Source organism: Marmota monax, unplaced genomic scaffold, assembly GCF_021218885.2.
Source record: "Marmota monax isolate L192 unplaced genomic scaffold, Marmota_monax_Labrador192_F-V1.1 WCK01_AAM20220418_F8-fsc00082, whole genome shotgun sequence".
Lineage (NCBI taxonomy): Eukaryota > Metazoa > Chordata > Mammalia > Rodentia > Sciuridae > Marmota > Marmota monax.
Genome location: NW_026695207.1, coordinates 176013 through 194322, shown reverse-complemented (window position 1 = coordinate 194322; position 18310 = coordinate 176013). Strand labels below are relative to the sequence as shown.

General features: G+C 37.8%; 1 protein-coding gene across 2 annotated transcripts in view; it reads left to right on the top strand.

Moving 5' to 3' along the window:
• The window catches only part of Marchf6 (membrane associated ring-CH-type finger 6), a 76250-nt gene extending 63898 nt beyond the window's left edge, over positions 1–12352 (top strand). For both annotated transcript variants that reach the window (XM_046430309.2, XM_046430308.1), the window contains exons 23-26: positions 1724–1813; positions 4787–4919; positions 7195–7330; positions 8579–12352. In XM_046430309.2, the coding sequence (XP_046286265.1) occupies positions 1724–1813; positions 4787–4919; positions 7195–7330; positions 8579–8669 (450 nt within the window). In that variant the 3' untranslated portion in view covers positions 8670–12352. The remainder of the gene's footprint in view (positions 1–1723; positions 1814–4786; positions 4920–7194; positions 7331–8578) is intronic.
• Positions 12353–18310: the final 5958 nt, after the last annotated feature.

Below are 18310 nucleotides of genomic sequence, written 5' to 3'. Positions count from 1 at the left end.
AGAAGGTTGAAATGTTTTGATCACATTTGATGATATTAAAATCAACAAGACAAGATGGAAGAGAAAAATATATATATCTGGGTATATTTTGGCAAAAATCTAAGAATAAGGAGAAATCTTGAAAGCTTCAAAAAAATTATACTGCTCTTGGACCATTTTTTCTTTACCCTGAAAGCCATAAGATAGAATTAAAGAGAATTAAGAGAAAGGGGACAAAAACCAAACTTCTTGTACCCAAACAAAATACCACTTGTTTCACCTGGCAGGATGAGCATTGATGTTTGAGGACATGCAAGAATTCAGTATGTGTTTCAACTTCTCACTTCTTTTAGGAAGACACATATTACTATTCAGTCAAACCAGTAAATTGGAGCGTTGACCTCAAGATGGTGGACAGTGAAGAGACTAGGCAGGATGAGCAAAATCTACTCAAAATGACACATGTGTTTTCATTTGGACATATAGCTGCAGATAAATGCATGAGGGAAAGCACAGAGAGTATATACTCAATACCAATAGTAGTTACTGCTGGAGAGAGATTGAGGTAGCAGTAACAGAATACTCCAGCCTTCTTTGTAACGTCTTCACTTTTATATAATAGATCTCAGTGTTATGTGTTACATTTTTAATGTATGTATATTTTTAAGATAGACCAGGTTATGAAGGGCTGTATGTGCCATGTTAAGGATTTCAGAGTTATAAGCATGAAATCTATCTACTTCTAGGATCTGATGTGCATTTTAAGAAACAACTTGGTGAGGAGAAGGAATGGTAAGCACTTTGGCTAGCTGGTGGAGAGATGAGGTTGGCAGGTCAGCCAGTGGTACCATGAGGAACTTGATGTGCAGTAACACTGGGAATGAAAAATACAGTTCAGCAAGAAAACTGCAAATGCTCCAAGCTCAAAGCTGTGAGGCTTTGGAGTAGTTTCTTTAGGCCATTCTTGTTTCCATAGTCTTATTTTGATATATATTAGCTCAGTCAAATCAGTAAAGCAGCGTAAGGATGTTTTTTTGGTGTTCGGTGGACACAACATCTTTGTTTGTATGTGGTGCTGAGAATCGAACCCAGGCCGCACGCATGCCAGGCGAGCGCGCTACCGCTTGAGCCACATCCCTAGCCCCGGATTTTTTTTTTTTTTAACCTTTATTTTACTTATTTATTTTTATGTGGTGCTGAGGATCGAACCCAGGGTCTTGCACATGTGAGGCGAGCGCTCTACTACTGAGCCACAACCCCAGCCCAGGATGGTTTGATTACATAAAATCATAGTAGGCTGATGTTATGGCTCAGTAGTAGAGTGCCACTTAGCATGCATGAGGCACTGGGTTTGATCCTGAGCACCACATAAAAAATAAAGACATTGTGTCCACCTAAAACTAAAAAAAATATGTATGTATTTTTTAAATTAAAATAATTGTATCATTTTTTATTTGATTACTGAGATCGCCATTAATGTTTAGACTTAGTTTCTATTTTTCTTGGAAAAATGATATAGATCAAAGGATTCAAGGATGATTTTTCTCAGGAACACTAAACTTGGGCTTTTGGAGAAAACTTCCCTAGATTTTGCAGTATATGTTAATCTTTCGGCCAAATTGTTACCAATTCTGTAGAATTTCTTTTTTGAAGTGTGAAATAAGAGAAAATTGTATTGCCTTTCTGCCAGGTTTACTGTTAAAATAACAACAAAAAATGTGTTAAATGGTTTTTATTATCCTAGGACTGGGCACTTGGAGTCCTGCATGCCAAAATCATTGCAGCTATAACGTTGATGGGTCCTCAGTGGTGGTTGAAAACTGTAATTGAACAGGTAAGCAAGATCAGTTTAAAGATATATTGAAATGGGTTTGTGATTATGTTTGATTAATTAAGCTGTTTATGTGTCCACTTTCTATTTTCTTTTAACCCGTTGTCTTCCAAGTTTCAATTCTGTGGATATTTAAAAAAAATATTGACACAGATGTATTAATATAGGTTGGAAATTGTAATCTAGGCTTATTATAGTCTTTATTACCATTAAATATAAGAATACAGATTGTTCTATGAATAGGACACTGGAAATATATATGTATTTTTTGTGTGTGTGTGTTGTGTACACACACTGTTCTTGAAATTAAATGACAAGCTGGTACTAGAAAATACTTTCATGAATGCATTCCATGTATTACATATGTATGTAATGTTCTGTTCAGTTGGATTCAGTAAAAAGTAACTTGTAGTAAAAAGAGTGGAACTCTAAAAACATAACATTGCAAAGGTACCGTAAATGGTGTATGTATTGCTCAATTTTAAGTTTTTATAGGTGATCCACATCTGGGAAGATGGGACAGAATGGGTTAATGAGCACATATAACTTTTTAAAGAGGATAGTTTTATTATTAGGAGAGAAAAAATAATTTATGCCCTGGGAAATATGTAATTCTTAAACAGCTTTGAATTCTGGAATTTTCAACAAAGAATATTAAATTTTTAAAGAAGGAAAAGGTCAAAGGGAAAGATTTTGAGATCTAAGAGTGATGTATTGGAGTAAGGCAAATAAAAAACTAGTTTAGTAAAACTTGTTACTGTAGTTTCCTCTGGTATGCCAGACTACAAGGGTCTTTAGTAGTTAACCTTTGTTGTTCTCAGTGAGGGAGATGAGTAGGCTACCTTTCGTCTTTGTGTTCGCTTTTAGGAAAACAGAGGAAGGAAAATAGAGTACTTTCTGCCTGTGCTGCTCAGTTGCCTTCAGCTCTCCTTATACCAAAGAAGTGTAGGTGTTTAGGGGTGGCATATTTTGGTCTTACATACTACCATGAATTTTCAATAGCCACTTTTAAGCCTCAGCTTAAAAGGTTAACCAGTAACATAAAATGCCTAGAATATGTGTCCAAAAATAGAGGCCAATATGTCATACATGCCTTTTCCAGAGCAGGGGTTCTAATGAAGCTTAGTATTATTCATGTTACTAAACCTATAGTAGAGAGAGGAAAGGAAGCCATTACTTGAGGCAATAAGTAAAAGAAAAGACCAGGAAAAAATAGACTAAAAAGGCAAAATGGTTGAATATTCTAGTTACATAACACCTGAGATTATTACTGAATTAGAAACTGAAATAATTTGGTCGTTGGTGTGATCGCCTTGAAAAAAGTAGATTGTGCTCTGATAATCAGATTAGTGAGTATAGTAATTCATTTAAAAAGATGTCTATCTAGAATAGCCAATGTGTGATAAGCTTATTTCTTTAAGCTTTAGTTGTCTAGAAAATGTCCTCAAGGTTAATTCTTCAATCTTTAGCTCAGTGCCAAATAAATAAGGTCTTACAAATGTGCTGCAGTGAAAGTTTGCCTCCCTTTTGATGTATGGGAAGTAAAGGCAGGAGTTCTCAGCTCACTGTTCACAAGAAAATTGGGGAAAACTACCTGTACCTTGAGATTTTGATTCTTAGGAGCAGAGGTTGGGGGAGCAAGGGAATTACTGTGTGTTCACATGTGTCTCCAGAGTACAAACTAATTTAGAAGTCCATTAGGCATGTGAGGGATTGGGCGCCTATGGCAGCATATCTATTCAGGATAGGAGTGTGAGCCAGTCCACTCTATAGTCTCTGGCTGAGACTCTGGCCCTTGCAGAGTTTAGAGATAATAAGGGTTTAATGGAGGCTGTGAAACATCATTGATTTTTTTTTTTTTTTTTTGGTAATATTTCACTTTAAAATGCATTATTTTCTTATGGCGTGATTGTACATTTGTATGAAAATTGAATGGTTGGGCTTGATGGAGAAATATTGGGATACCCTCTTTTTTAATTATAATGCATTTGCATGAACTAGGTTTCTTTGGGGGTGAAAGTAAAACTTTGAAGGATTAAGCCTGCTTGTTCTTCAAATCCCTGGTATGGGGTTTGAGAAACACTACATCCTGATTTGTGAGGGACATAATTGCTGTGGATTAGGGCAAGAAGGGAAAAAACAGCATTCTGCACTTCATTAGTATTTTCCATTTATTTTCAGGGTTTTCCCACTTCAATCTATTCTTTCCTTTGCAGTCTTTTTCAGTAGAATTTTCTTGAGAAGGTGAAGGAAATATGTTAGAAATTCTTGGATTTTAAAATAAATTAACTGTAGAATTCTTTTCTGCTTTTTTTTTTTAACATAAAATACCTTTTGTTTCTTAAAATTTGATTTATTCAGTTTTTTTGAAACATTTCCTGTTTACATTATTTTCTTGTCACATTTAGATAAAATGAATTTTTTTTTTTTTTTTTTGGTACTGGGGATTGACCTCGGGGGCAAGTAACCACTGAACCACAGACCCAGCCCTTTTTATTTTGTGTTTTGAAACAAGGTCAGTTGCTCAGGGCTTTGCTGAGGCTGGCTTTGAATTTATAATCCTCTCGTCTCGGCCTCCCGTGCTACTGGGATTATAGGTGTGTGCCACTGGGCCTCTTAAATAGTTTTGAATAATAACACAGATCACTCTTACATAAGATTTGTGAAAAAATACTTCAAGTTCTGTAGTATTCAATTGTGTAATTACTGAATGTTATTTGGTACTGTTTTAGTGCAAGGATAGTAAAAATTGTGATTATATTAGTGTTGTCTTATTTCACAATTTGTGGCTAACTGTACAGTGTTAGTAAGTAAATATACTCCTTTTAAAAACTTTCCAGAACAAGGTTTATGTTTATGCTCCACAATTTGCCTTGACTGTAGGAAAAAATAACCAGTTTGAGTCCTTTTGAGTTGACAAATAGCATGGAAGAATTTGTTAAGTATTTTTGTTCTGATTTTTTCTTATTGTTTTAGGTTTATGCAAATGGCATCCGGAACATTGACCTTCACTACATCATTCGTAAATTGGCAGCTCCAGTGATCTCTGTGCTCTTGCTTTCCCTGTGTGTACCCTATGTCATAGCTTCTGGCGTTGTTCCCTTATTAGGTGGGTAATGCTGGCTATGGAGCTTTAGAGAGCATTTTATTAACTTTGATGTTCTTATGACAAAGGCTATCTAATTTCAAATGCTTTGTTGGTAAACGAATAATCATTTAGCTGGGCTTAAATAATAGATGAAGGGGTTGTGGTTGTGGCTCAGAGGTGTAGAGCACTCGCCTAGCATGCCTGAGGCACTGGGTTCAATCCTCAGCACCACATAAAAATCAAGTAAAGGTATTGTGCCCACCTATAACTAAAATAAATTAATAAATAAATAAATAATTTTAAAACCTAATAATAATAGGTGAAGCTGGGTACAGTGGAACATGCCTGTAATCCCAGCAGCACGGGAGGCTAAGGCAGGAGGATTGTGATTTCAAAGCTAGCCTTAGCAATTTAGCAAGACCCTGAGCAACTTTGTGAGATCCTGTCTCTAAATAAAGTATAAAAGGGGGTGGGGATGTGGCTCATTAAGCTCCCCTGGGTTCAATCCCTAGTACCATAAAAAGAAAAAAAAAATTATTTAGAATCTTTAGAATAATATTTTTAATAAAAGTAGATAATTTTATTTTCTAGTTTACTGTTTTAGCTGTTTCAGCTATTGTAGGAATGTCATTGTCTTAATATTATTTTCTGATTAATATGTATTATGTCCTGTCCACTGATAGTATATAGATTAAGGATTACTATTACTATTACTTAAGGATTACTGTTTGGTTTTCTAAACCTAAATCTTTTTATATTTCCACTATTAGAATTTTTTATTGTTGTTTTGGTTTGTTTTTTATTTTTGCAGTATTGGGGATTGAACCTAGGGACACTCTTAATACTGAACTGTATCCCCAGCTCTTCTTTATTCTTAGAGAAAGGATCTTGTTAAATTGCTGAGGCTGACCTCAAATTGGGGCTGATCCTCCTGTCTCAGCCTCCTGAGTCACAGCATTTCAGATGTGCACCACAGTAACCAACTTTGCTCTATTAGAAGTTTCATTGTGAACCCCATTGGAAAGACTTTATAGAAGAGGGAAATATTAGTAAATGTTTTTTTTTTTTTAGCACTTTTTGGCTCTCTAGGTGCTTTACAGAATTGTTACATATTCTTAGAAGAGCTTTTGAAACTGAGTTTATAGAACTGAGTCTTGATGAAGTTATACTTTAAAGAGTATGTGGACAGTTCAAACTCCAAGCTCAGCTGCAGAGCCCATGCTGTTTCCACTGCAGCCAGACTCTTGCGGGGTTTGGAATAGTCCAGTTGGGATATTAATTTTCTGATGTCCTTTGAAATATTTCATCTGATTTTAAAGCTGCCCTCCCAAGAAAGAGTTAAAACTCATGAATTAAAGTTGAAAAATATTTGAGTGTTCTAAAAGTTTAAGGAACAGATCTTTTATTAAACATAGTTTTATTTTGTTTATCTTACTTTATTTATATTTTTGGCACCAGGGATTGAACCTAAGGTTGCTTAGCCACTGAGCCACATCCGTAGCCCTTATAATATTTTATTTAGAGATAAGCTCTCTCTAAGTTGCTGATCTCTGTTTTTGATCTTCCAATCCTCCTGCCTCAGCCTCCTGAGCTATTGAGATTACAGGTGTGCACCATTGCACCCAGCTGTTTTTATTTTTTTAAAGTATAGCTTAAATGTGTAAATGACACCAGCTATTTGTGGAGTCCAAATGTTTAAACTGGAAAGAACTTGAGCAGTCATTTAATCTAGCTCACTTAGGTTGTAGAAAGCTGACAGATCTTGGACTTAGAAAGTTTATCTTGAATACTTGCTATAGTCCACCCTAGGCCCATCCTCTTCCTAGGGGAAGAATGTTTTTCATTTTTATTGTTATTCTACTCATTCATTAGTTTATTTTCTGTTGCTAAAACAAAATACTTGAAAGTGGGTACTTTATAAAGAAAAGAGGTTTATTTAGCTTATAGTTTTGAAGACTGAAAGTCTAGGATTGAGTGGCCCCATTCATTTGGTCTCTGTTGAGAGCCTCATGGTAGATGGTATCACATATGTGGCAGCACATCTGGAAGAGATCACCTGATGAGACAGGAAGCCAAAGAGATTCAGGGGTCAAGTTCATCCTTGTATAACAGCCCATTTTCAGGAACTAACTCCATGAGATCAGCTTCCAAGGCCAGAGCTCCTAATGACCTAATTACTTCCTACTAGGTCCTACCCCTCAGTACTGTCCACCCATAAATCACTGGGGAGCACCTTCAAGCCATATCCAAATTATAGCAACATACCACTTACAAGTTTCTTCTTTTGGTTTTACAGGTGTTACTGCAGAAATGCAAAACTTAGTCCACCGGCGGATTTATCCATTTTTACTGATGGTTGTGGTATTGATGGGAATCTTGTCCTTCCAGGTTCGCCAGTTTAAGCGCCTTTATGAACATATAAAAAATGACAAGTAAGTCTAGAATTCCATTATTCTGACCACTCTTGTGAAGGTGTTGTCATTTCTTAACTTTTGTGTTTTATATGATAAATCTCAAGAAGGGAAAGAATTCATATTCTGGATATATTTTGTGGTAGGATGTGCTAAGATTGGGTGTAGGACATGAAGGGAGAGTACAGTCAGGTAGAGCCACAGGGAATCTGCAGTTGTCATTTATGGAGCTGGAGAAGTTGGAGAAACTGGTGGTTTGGGGAGGAAGATTTGTTTATTTTTCATACCAAATAATTTTTCAGTCTGTTTTCAAATGTTCTGTTTTGACAATAAATTAAATAGTTTTAGATTAAAACAGAACAGAACAGACCACCTCCATTAGACACTCCTCCAGGAGTCAGCATCCAGCCCATCCACTGACTCTTAGTGAGCCCTTCCTGTCAGGGAAAGGGTCTACCTGTGGAGGCTCTGCAGCCTTGCCATTCCAGCCTCAGTAACTCCTGCCTATTGCCATTACATCTTCTCCTCTGTCACATCACATCAGTTTGGAGCACTCAGTATTCTATTCACAGACCATTGCCTCCTGTTACTCCATGTATACTCGGTGCCTTGCCATCTCCCACTTGGCCTCATTGAAATCTGCCCTTCGGTTTCTCCTTTTCTCTAGAACCAGACCTTTTCACCTCCTACTTTTTTCTTACCCTGCTTTCTGGTGATCATATTTCTAGTCCATTTCCTCAGACCTTTATTTTAAGCTGCTTTTATAAAATGTGAGCCCATACAAATAAATTTTCTGCTTTCATTTATTGTACTTGCCTCTGGCCTCTTGAGTGCCTGAGTTTGAGAACTGCATGTGTGTCACTGCACAGCATCAGAGACCTTCTAATCTTTGTCGTACTTCCTACACATCCCTATGTGGCTCTATGGCACCTGTCTTTCTGTCTTTTGCAGCTGTTCATTCTAGACTCTCCTTTGGTCTACCTACCTATTGAAAGGCTTTAGGGAGGAATAAATTGACCTGATTTACATTAAAAATGTATCCCTTGCTGTTCTTAGAAGAATTTTTTTTTAATTAGTTACACATGACAGTACAATGATCTTGACATATCATACATTTGAATCAGATGGGGTATAATTTCTCATTTTTCTGAGTATACAGGTGGCAGAATCACATTGGTTATGCAGTCACATATATACATACAGCAATTAGAAGAATGTTTTATTTGTAAGATTTTATCAGAGAGTAACCACCCTATGTTAACCACCTAGGTACCTTGTGGGTCAACGCCTGGTGAACTATGAGAGGAAATCTGGCAAACAAGGAACATCTGTGCCACCTCCACAGTCGTCCCAAGAATAAAGTGGTTGTCTCAACTCCTTGACCTTCCCCTTGCCTTTACGTGTCCTTTTTTGTGGACTTCTCGCTTTGGAGATTTTACCCCGTGATCTCTCAGCGTTGTTTTTAAGTTAAATGTACTTGACTTGTGTCCTCAGCATCCAGAGAGTAGCCTGTAAGGCTCTGCTGCTCATCCCTGCATCTGCCGACATCACTGCTGTCTGAGATCTGTATATGTGTAAATAGAAGTTCCTTGATTTCCCTAAAACCTTGGATTAAACAGAATGTGCATTGTACATCTTTAAACAAAATGTATATTAATTTATTAAATCTAGTTGTCACTTTATTTTGGACCTGCTGTGATCTCGACAGGAAACGTGCCGCAGAGCAGTAGTACACAGGCAAGACCTTTCGGTGACGTCTTGTGGAACGCAGTTCTTTGGTTTTCCTAGCAATTCTCACTAAGCAGACTGTACATCCTGTCTTTCTTGGCTCTTCACACCTTTCCAGGAACCTAAAAGGAAACCAGTAGAAAGCAGTAGTGAAGTGTCTGTGGTAAGAAAACAGCAATTTTGAGCTTCACTGTCAGTCGTTTTGGGAAGTTATTTTGTATAACACCAAAGCTGTTGTACATTTTCTACTGCCTGATTTTTTTTCATGTGTCTGTTTGTAATATTGTATAGTATGTTGTGCTAGGTGAGGAGATTATTTTTAATTTTGATAATTTAATATTCCTAGTGATCAGCATTGGGAGGTGGGTTTTGTGCTTGTTAGGGGCATGTCTGTACTTAGGAAAAAAAACCATACAAATGAGGATTTTCATTAGTTCCTTGTCCCCCCTTCCACACAACTTTTTGACAGCAGTGGCCCAAAGTGTCGTGCAAGATCATAAATCTCTCACAGAATAACATCACCAACAATATTACATCTTATTGGACTTAGGACATTCTGAGATGCTTTTAAGTATAGATGTGGTCATGGTCTTGGTTTGACAGTGTTAGAGAAAGCTGGTTAGAACACCTAGTCCTTCTGGTGAGTGCATCATCGGGTGAGGAGTAGTGAGTACATTTCTCCTGTGTTTTCATCAGTAAATCCCAAAGTTTCCAAAGCTTTTTTGTTTACAGAATAAAACTGCGAATAAAACCAACTCTATTTGTCCAGAAGGAAGCTGGCTTGAGCTGGCTTTTTAACATAGGAATGTATTTCATTGGAAATGTGCTGTTAACTGTATACTTAACAGACTTGGTTTTCCCTTATAACCAAAGTTTCAAGTTCAGAGTTTGGAGGAATAGAATGGTTGAGCACATAATCCAAGTATTTAATGGTATTGGTTTATTGTAAGGGTAGTGTTTGCATTTGAGTGACAACTTAGAAGTTCTCATAGAAAATGGACAGTGTAGATTTTCAGAAAGTATAAAAAAATTTCTATATAGTATTAAAACTCATAAGTTAAAATCGGATTTTTTTTTTAACAATATGAAAATCAGCCAAAAATAAGCTACCAAAATCAAGAGCAACAAGTTCTGGTGGTTTCATTTTTCAACACAATTCTTCCTTAAATTGTAAGGAAATACTTCAAAATATATTTTAAAACATCAGTATCAAGGAAGAATATTGCTTGACATAGGATTCAGTGTTAACACTATTTGGCACTTTGAGATAGCCTTTTCTCTTGTGTTTGAAACAAGTCCTTTGCTAGCTCTACCTTTACTCAGAAATTTAGTCTTACTATAAAAAGTTGGGAGCATTTTAAATGTAATGCCACCTATCGTTTTGACTATATAAGTTGTTCTCTTGGGGAAAAACAATATTGATTTGGGCATATAACTTGATTATATTAATTTAAGTTTCTTATAATTTTTAAGTAATTTGTAGATCTTGATATAAACTCATTGGAACACATTTTAACAGATCTAGACAGATAATCACAAATGGCTAAAAGTGGTTCATCCTTCACAATTTTAAATCAGTCTTATTAGATGCTTTGTTTAAAAAAAAAACACATCAGAGTAACTAAAAAAATCACCCTCATGTCACTGGAAAATAACTTTATATTGTCTTATTGAGGAATTCCTCCTAGTTTTGTTGTCATGGTGCTGGGGACAGAACCCAGGGTCTGGCACATGCTAGGCAAATGCTGTGTCACTGAGCTATATCACCAGCCCTCCAGGTTCTTCAGTTGTTTGTTTTTTTTTGTCCTGTTCTCTTCCATAAGATAAATCCTATCATAAGGAATGTGTTTTCTGGCTAATATTTACTTGGGTAGCATCCAGATTTTATTATTAACCAATAGTCATAAATATTTAAAACCCATAATTCAGAAGGTGCCAGTATTAGTATTGCTGCCCTTCTTCATGTAGACTTTAAAAAAATACTTTCAGTGTAGTTTTGCTTCCTTTTACATTGGGCTGAAACCGTCTTCAGGGAAGTTTTACTGGGAAAGAAGCCTTTTTGCTTTATTTTTACTATTTATAAATTGAAGACAAATCATCAGCTGGGGTTAGTTTTACATGACTAGTTATCAAAAGTCATGGTACATATTGTACATTTCTTCATTATTAGCAAATTATGTTTGAGTTTTAGATTAAAGTACTAATAGTTGATAAAAACTGAAGAAAAATGCCAATGTGAAATTTGCATATAGCTAGCCTTAAAAAAGCTCCATGTTTTTAAGTTTTAATATTTTTTTTTCCTGTTGTCCGGAGAAACGAAGGAGATGGGATACCTCAATTCCACATGTAAGCAAGTAATTTTTATTTTAACATTTAATATAATTGTTATAAATGTGAAATCTTGCGTTCTTTCTCTCATACAAGTAATAGAGAATAACTTTCCATCAAATGATTTGATCCTCAGTATGTCATCTCTGTATTGGCAAAATGCTACTATTAAAGTGTAATTCTTGAATTTAGGTTGAATTGATGACTTTTTAAACAAAGAAACACTGGACATTTCTACACTGTATTGTGTTTGCAAGCACACACATAAGACTGTAGTGCCATCACATAAGAACACTGGCACTTATAAATACTTCACAAGTTAGCTATTTATTTTCATTTTCAGAATTGAGAATATTAAGCTATTTACTATGATGCTTTTTTTACATTGTAAAATTCCATGATTATGTTTAAAATATTCCTTTAGAATGTTAATTTTTCAGTCATCAAGAAAAGTCAAAACTAAAATGTCTTACCACTAAAGTATTATTAAAAGGCTTATTCGTGGAGATTCTCTAACTTTTTTGATTAAGCTGTTTTGTATCCACCTATCTAATTTGCCCAATCAGATATTTTCTTGTCAGCTTAGTCCTGCTGTGTGTCATCAATTTTGTAAACAACTTTCATGAGTAAGGGCTCCTTTCAATTAATCCCCAGTGATATTTTTGGCATTAATATAACAAAGATGAGACAGTACCTACATATTTTCATTCTTGTCTGTTCTGTATGAGTGCCTCATTTTGTAGTCATGAAAGTAATATAGTACCTTATATAAATAAATGTAATGACTAAGGCCTAGGAATGACTGTTGTAGAAGCTAAATAGAATACATAGTTGTTTGGGATGTCAGTTTTTTATTAAAGTGAACACCTTAGGTACCCATACCAATTTTATGTGTATATATTAAAAAAATGCTCCCTTTTCTATGTGATCCATTTATTGCCTTCTGAGTTGAGAGAACAAAATTGAATAAAGTGAATGTTAGTTGTAGCCTAGTTTTTTTTTTTTTTTTGCTTTGTTGGAAGAACGTTTTAAAATTATAGAAATGTGAAGCTGGTGCGGTGGTCCATGCCTCTAGTTCCATCTACTGGAGAGGCTGAGACAGGAAGATTGCTTTGAGTCCAGGAGTTCACAACCAGCCTGGACAACACAGTGAGACCCTATCTCAAACATACATATAAAATACAGAAATGTACATTATTAGCCAGCATACATAGATAATCCATATATTTTTAATATTTGTGTAAGAAAAAATAGCTCAATTTTCATGTGATATGACCTTCCCCTTCTATTTAAACCCAGGTTTAAAAGCATAGTTGGAGAAACTGTAGCCACCTCTCCCCAGTACTTGAAAGGTAGCCATCTTCACTGGACATGGTAAAACCCCATCTTGTCCACTGCTTACTCCTCCACAAGACCAAAGTCCAGGCTTGTCTTTCTTTCAGATGGAGACTTTGACATGGTAAAACTAATCAAAAAACATTTTATGTAGTTGACCATATGTCCCCCAAAAAAGGGAAGGACTTACCCAGGTTCTGTTTATGCCTGAGTGTTCAGAATGAAGAGAATGTTTTGCTTTAGAGACCTTACTAATTTTTCCCATTTCTAGGTTCCAAATGATTTTCAAAAACCTGCATGTTTTTTTCTATTAGTACCCTTCCCCCACCCAGTCAAGTGCATATTCACTCATTTTTTTTTTTTAAACGCAGGACCATCTTTAATCTGTGAAGTTGAATTTCCATCAGAGGCGCTTGTGTGGCGTTGCTCAGAAGCTGACCATAATTTCCCCTTGCACTCCAGCTTGGTGCCACTCCTGAGCACAGTGATGAGGTTTTGTTGGTGGTTTTCTGTGTTCATTTGTTTCTAGCACTGCACTCAGTGCTCTACTTAAATGAAGCATTAGGTCTGCTGCTAAGGAGCTGAGAATGAAAAAGAACACAATAGGTAGGACTAAGATGCCTTGGGGAACACGGAGAAGAAAGGACTGAGACTGGGAGCCTGCAGTGATCTCCCTGCTTCCTCAGTTTCCTACATGTAGGGACCCCTCCTCTCCCACACACCATCTCCTGTCAGCCTCCTGCAGCCTACTTCATGCAGTGCCATACTCTCACTAAAGCCATCCAAATGTACACAGGCAAGAGCCTCAGTAGAGGCTCCTTTTTGTTCCACTTTGCATTGTTTAATTATCTTTTTGAATTTTCTTCCTTGACATATGTAACAGTGCCTGAGTTTTTTCACTTCTCCATATTTGTTCAGTAACTTCTTTAGGTCAGACCTAAAGAAGCGAAGCTTCTTCCCAGGAACCCTATTCATCACTTACCTGTTCTTTGTTCAGTTGGAGCAGGACTTTCTGCTGGCTGACTATTGTCCGTGGGCCTGAGGGAGCACAATAGAGTCCAGAAATAGACCCACGTGCATAGTGACTGCAGTAGAGTTCTGTCAAAAATGCAACAGTCTTGAAAAATGATGGAATAATTGGACATAAGATGCAAAATTAAAAACAATCCGTACCATAGTAAGAATTAAAATGAGTTATAATCCTAAGTATAAACTAACTTGTAGAAGAAAATGAAAGAAAAAAATGTTTAACCTTGTGTTAGGCATAGTTTTTAGATACAACAAGTACACTTCATTTAAGAAAAAGAATGATAAATCATACTTGATCAAATTGAAAACCTCTTAAGATGCCAAGTGAATAAAAAGACCATAGAGTGGCAGGAAATATTTGCATTTCTGATGAAGTACATGCATCTAGAATACAGCAGTCTCAAAACAATAGTAAGTATACCATTTGGGCAAATTATTTAAACAGACACTTCACTAAAGGTTATATACTGGGCTGGGGATGTAGCTCGTTGGTAGAGCACTTAACTAGTTTGCAATGCCCTGGATTCAATTCCCAGGGGCGGGGAGGATGTGGCAAGCATATGAAATACGCTTGGTTCTTCAATAAATAACCAATGAAATATTTAACATAATTAGTCTCTAGGAAAATGCAAATTAAAACTAAAGTAGGCTGCACCACATACTATTAGAATGCCTAAAAATAAAAACCTACCACATATTGGTGAGGATGCAGAAGAGCTAGAACTTATGCTCGGCTGAAGGTAATGAGAAATGGCACAGTTACTTTGGAAGACAGTTGTAGGTCATGTACATTTAACGTTCCTAATTATTTGTCAAAAGAAAAAGTATATTTCCCTATGAATACTTGTACCTTCATAGTAACTTTATAATAACCCAAAGCTAGAAGCTACCCACATTTATCAACAAGTAAATACAGAAATTGTGATTATTTACATAATGGAATAGTGCTTAACTTGAATTCACTGTTGATACATGCAACATGGACACATCTCAAAAGTACTGTTATAAAATGTATACACTAGAAAATGTGGAGTCATCTAAAAAAGTGTATAGAAAGAGCGGTGGGGTTAGGAGTTGGAGGGAGGACTTGTAGAGATTTCAAAGGGGCATGAAGAAATGGGGGTGATGGATGTCTTGTGGTTCTGGTTTAACATGTAATACATATGTCAAAACTTAACAAATTGAACTTATTGTAAGTTAATGTCTTGATGCCCTTTCTAAGTAACCATTTGAGTCCTCCTCTGTCCTCAAAGCACCACATCCTCCTTTCTCCTCACTTTGATGACAGTCCTGTGTCACCGAGAAGGAGGAAGCAGTCCAAAGAGAACGTTCACAAGGTCACACAATCACATCTACACCTGATCTGCCCCTTTGTCCATGTGCTCACCAGTTAATTGAGCTCCCAGAGTGACACTGCTTTGCCTGCCGTTTAATGCAGACTGCAGTGAGAGAGGTGCCTCAGGCCAGATGGGCTCCACTGAAGAGCCCCATTCACCTTCCACTGCTTTGAGGGATAAGTGTGCCCTGCCTACTGGAGGGCTCTGGGCTGCAATCCTGCCCTCCCATGCGTCTTCTCTTCTGTTGGGCTATTCCCATCATTACTTCCCACTGCTGCTGTGATTCTTCCACTAAAAATACCTTGACCCCGCCACTCTGTTTCCTTCTCAGCAAATGCCTTCAAAGAGTTATCCATACTCATGTTAACTTCCAACTCCATTCCCATTGGATATTCATTCCCATTTTTTCCCTGGAATTGCTCTTGTAATTGCTGCTAAATTTTATGATTAATTCTCAGGTCTTATGTTTCTTGTCTCATCCAGTACTGTTGATTTCCTCTCTTCTGTTGAAACCACTTTATTAGTTTGTCCAAACACTGCAGTCTTCTAATTTTCTTCCTGTCCAGACTCTTCTTTTTAAACTTATTTGCTGGCTCTGTCTTGTCTTCCAGTCGTTACAAGCCCCAGGGCTCAATCTGGGACTGTGTTCTCCCTTCACTCGGGTTATGCTAATTTAGTGATGTTCCACACCATTCAGTCCCACAGCTGTAAAGACCAGTATGCTGATTACTCTCAGGTATGTGTGTGTGAGTGCACTCAAGACATTTTGCCTGCCTTTCCTAAATGCCAGAATGTATGTGCATCTCATGCTCCTTTATCCAGGCTGACAGCAAATCTTTACCTTCTTAATAAATCCATAATCTGGCAACACTCTTGCCACCATGGTGCACATGACCATCCTCCTCCTCCTGCCTATGGTAATGCTGTTTTCCTGGGCTTTCTGACTCTGTTCTTGCCTTATTCTTTTTCTCCACTGAATCTATACTATTTCTGTTGATTGGAGTCAAATCAGTTTCACGCGAACTGGCAAGTGGATCACCATCACAAAATTGAAGTCCATGATGGCCTTCAATACCAGGCAGCACATGTTGGAACTCTTTTCCTCCCTCTGAAATATCACCCCTGTGCTCACTCTGCCTCAGGGCCTTTTCACTGACTATTTGCTGTGTCTGAATGTTTAGGTTCCTCAGTCTCATTTCTTTACTGAGCTGTGGTTCCCAGTGAGGCTGGTCTCCCTGCTGTATATCTCATACTACTTAGCACACACTATAGTTGACTTTTCTTATGTTTACATGTTTTCCACTTGAATGTAAGCTCCAGAGATTATATTTTTTAATCTGAATTACTGCTGTATTATTAATCTCAGTTTGTGGCACAAACCAGGTACTTGTAAGCATTTCTGAGTGAGCAAATAAACGATGAATTTGGAATCAAAATAATTTGTATGTGGCTAAAAGAAATCCTGAAATTTCTTTCCCGTTCTCCAAAGGTAACTGTTGTTAGTAGTTTAGCATGTGTTTCCAGAGTGTCAGGCCTAAACACACTTATAGAATCTTTGATCACAGTGAAGGTGTCATGCTACACAAATTGTTCTATGGGGTGCCTTTTTTCCCACTTTGTTTTATGAACATCTTTTTGTGTCAGTATGTAAGTAGCAATCTAATTTTTTTGTTTCATTGTATGTTTTGAGATGGTGGTCTCACTGTGTTGCTCATTCTTGTCTCCAACTCTTGGACTCAAGTGATCTTCCCACAACCTCTCAAGAAGCTGGGTGGGACTAGAGCTGTACTCTACCATCCCTAGTGTTAGCTACCTTATTTTTCTGACAGCTTTATAGCATTATTTGGAGAGACCATGATTTAGGTTTTCTTTTTTTAATATTTATTTTTTAGTATTTGGCGGACACAACATCTTTGTCTGTATGTGGTGCTGAGGATCGAACCCGGGCCGCAAGCATGCCAGGCGAGCGCGCTACCGCTTGAGCCACATCCCCAGCCCCATGATTTAGGTTTTCTGAAAGCCACTTTGTATGTTATAGTAAATTTTTTTGTCTATATTAACATTTTATACTTAAGGTAGTTATTTCTGTAGGATAAATTTTTAGAAGATTAATTCATCAAAAATTTTTTTTGCAGTGTCAGATTGCCCCCTTAGAATCAATAAGGTATGAGAGTGTTTTCCTGTACCATCAACAACTTGACTATGTTGTTTTTTTCCACTGTTACTTGAAATATGTATATCCAACTGGTGGATATGTGGACCAAAAGGAAAAGACTGCAGTGGGACAAATTCCTTATTCTAAGGGAGCCCCTCTTGGAAATAGCTCGCTTGTGGTTCTCCCTCTTCCAGTCTGGAGGTGAGCAAGAGATGGGTGTCAGGGCCTCCTGCACGCAGTATGGAAGTTAAGGACAACTGCAGGAGTCACCGGGGCTGTCCTGAAACCAAGCTTCTCTGCTCCAGTGTCTCCCTGGTCAGTACCCAGTAGGACTGAAAAGTTAATTTTATCAGAAGAGGGGGAATTATTGCCTTCTAGGCCCAGTCTGGTTAGCTCAGTCATCTACCTTAGGAAAACAAATAGTATCCTGTAGTATCTTGTTTGATAGGAAACTGCCCACTGCAATTACTACAGCGGTTTTTGGACTGAGGATAGAAGAATGAGTTCAGTAAGAAGGAAGAGTTAGGCAATGGGAAGAGCATGTGCGGAAGCGCCAAGGCCAGAGCTGGTCTGGGAGGAGCTGCCCAGCCCTCACTGCAACGACTTTCTAACGAGGACTTGGTCCCCTGCCCTCGAGAGTCACGGAACCAGAACCCTCAGGGGAAGGTTCTCTGTCAATTCTGCTCCCGCTGGGCTGTGGGTAGTTGATCAAAAGGCCCTTTTCGCCTGGCACAATGGCCCATGCCGGTAATCCCATCCACTTGGGAGGCTGAGGCAGCCGGGTCGCAAGTCGGTGGCTAGCCTGGACAAAATTAGATCCTGTCTCAAAATTAAAAGGGAGATGTAGGTCAATGGTAATGCCCTTGCCTAGCATGCGCGAGGACATGGGTTCAAGCCCCTACACAGAAAAGACGGGAACCTCCTTTCTAAGTGAGAACTTCGGCTCACAGGCTGCACAGGTAAGCTGCAAAAGCGGCAGGAACAGACTGCGCAAGCGCAGTGCTCTTGGACACCCCTTCAGCGCCGGGCCTAGGTGCTAGGCATGTGCGCCTGCGCGGCACCAGGGCGCGCGCGAAGGGGTGGGGGGAG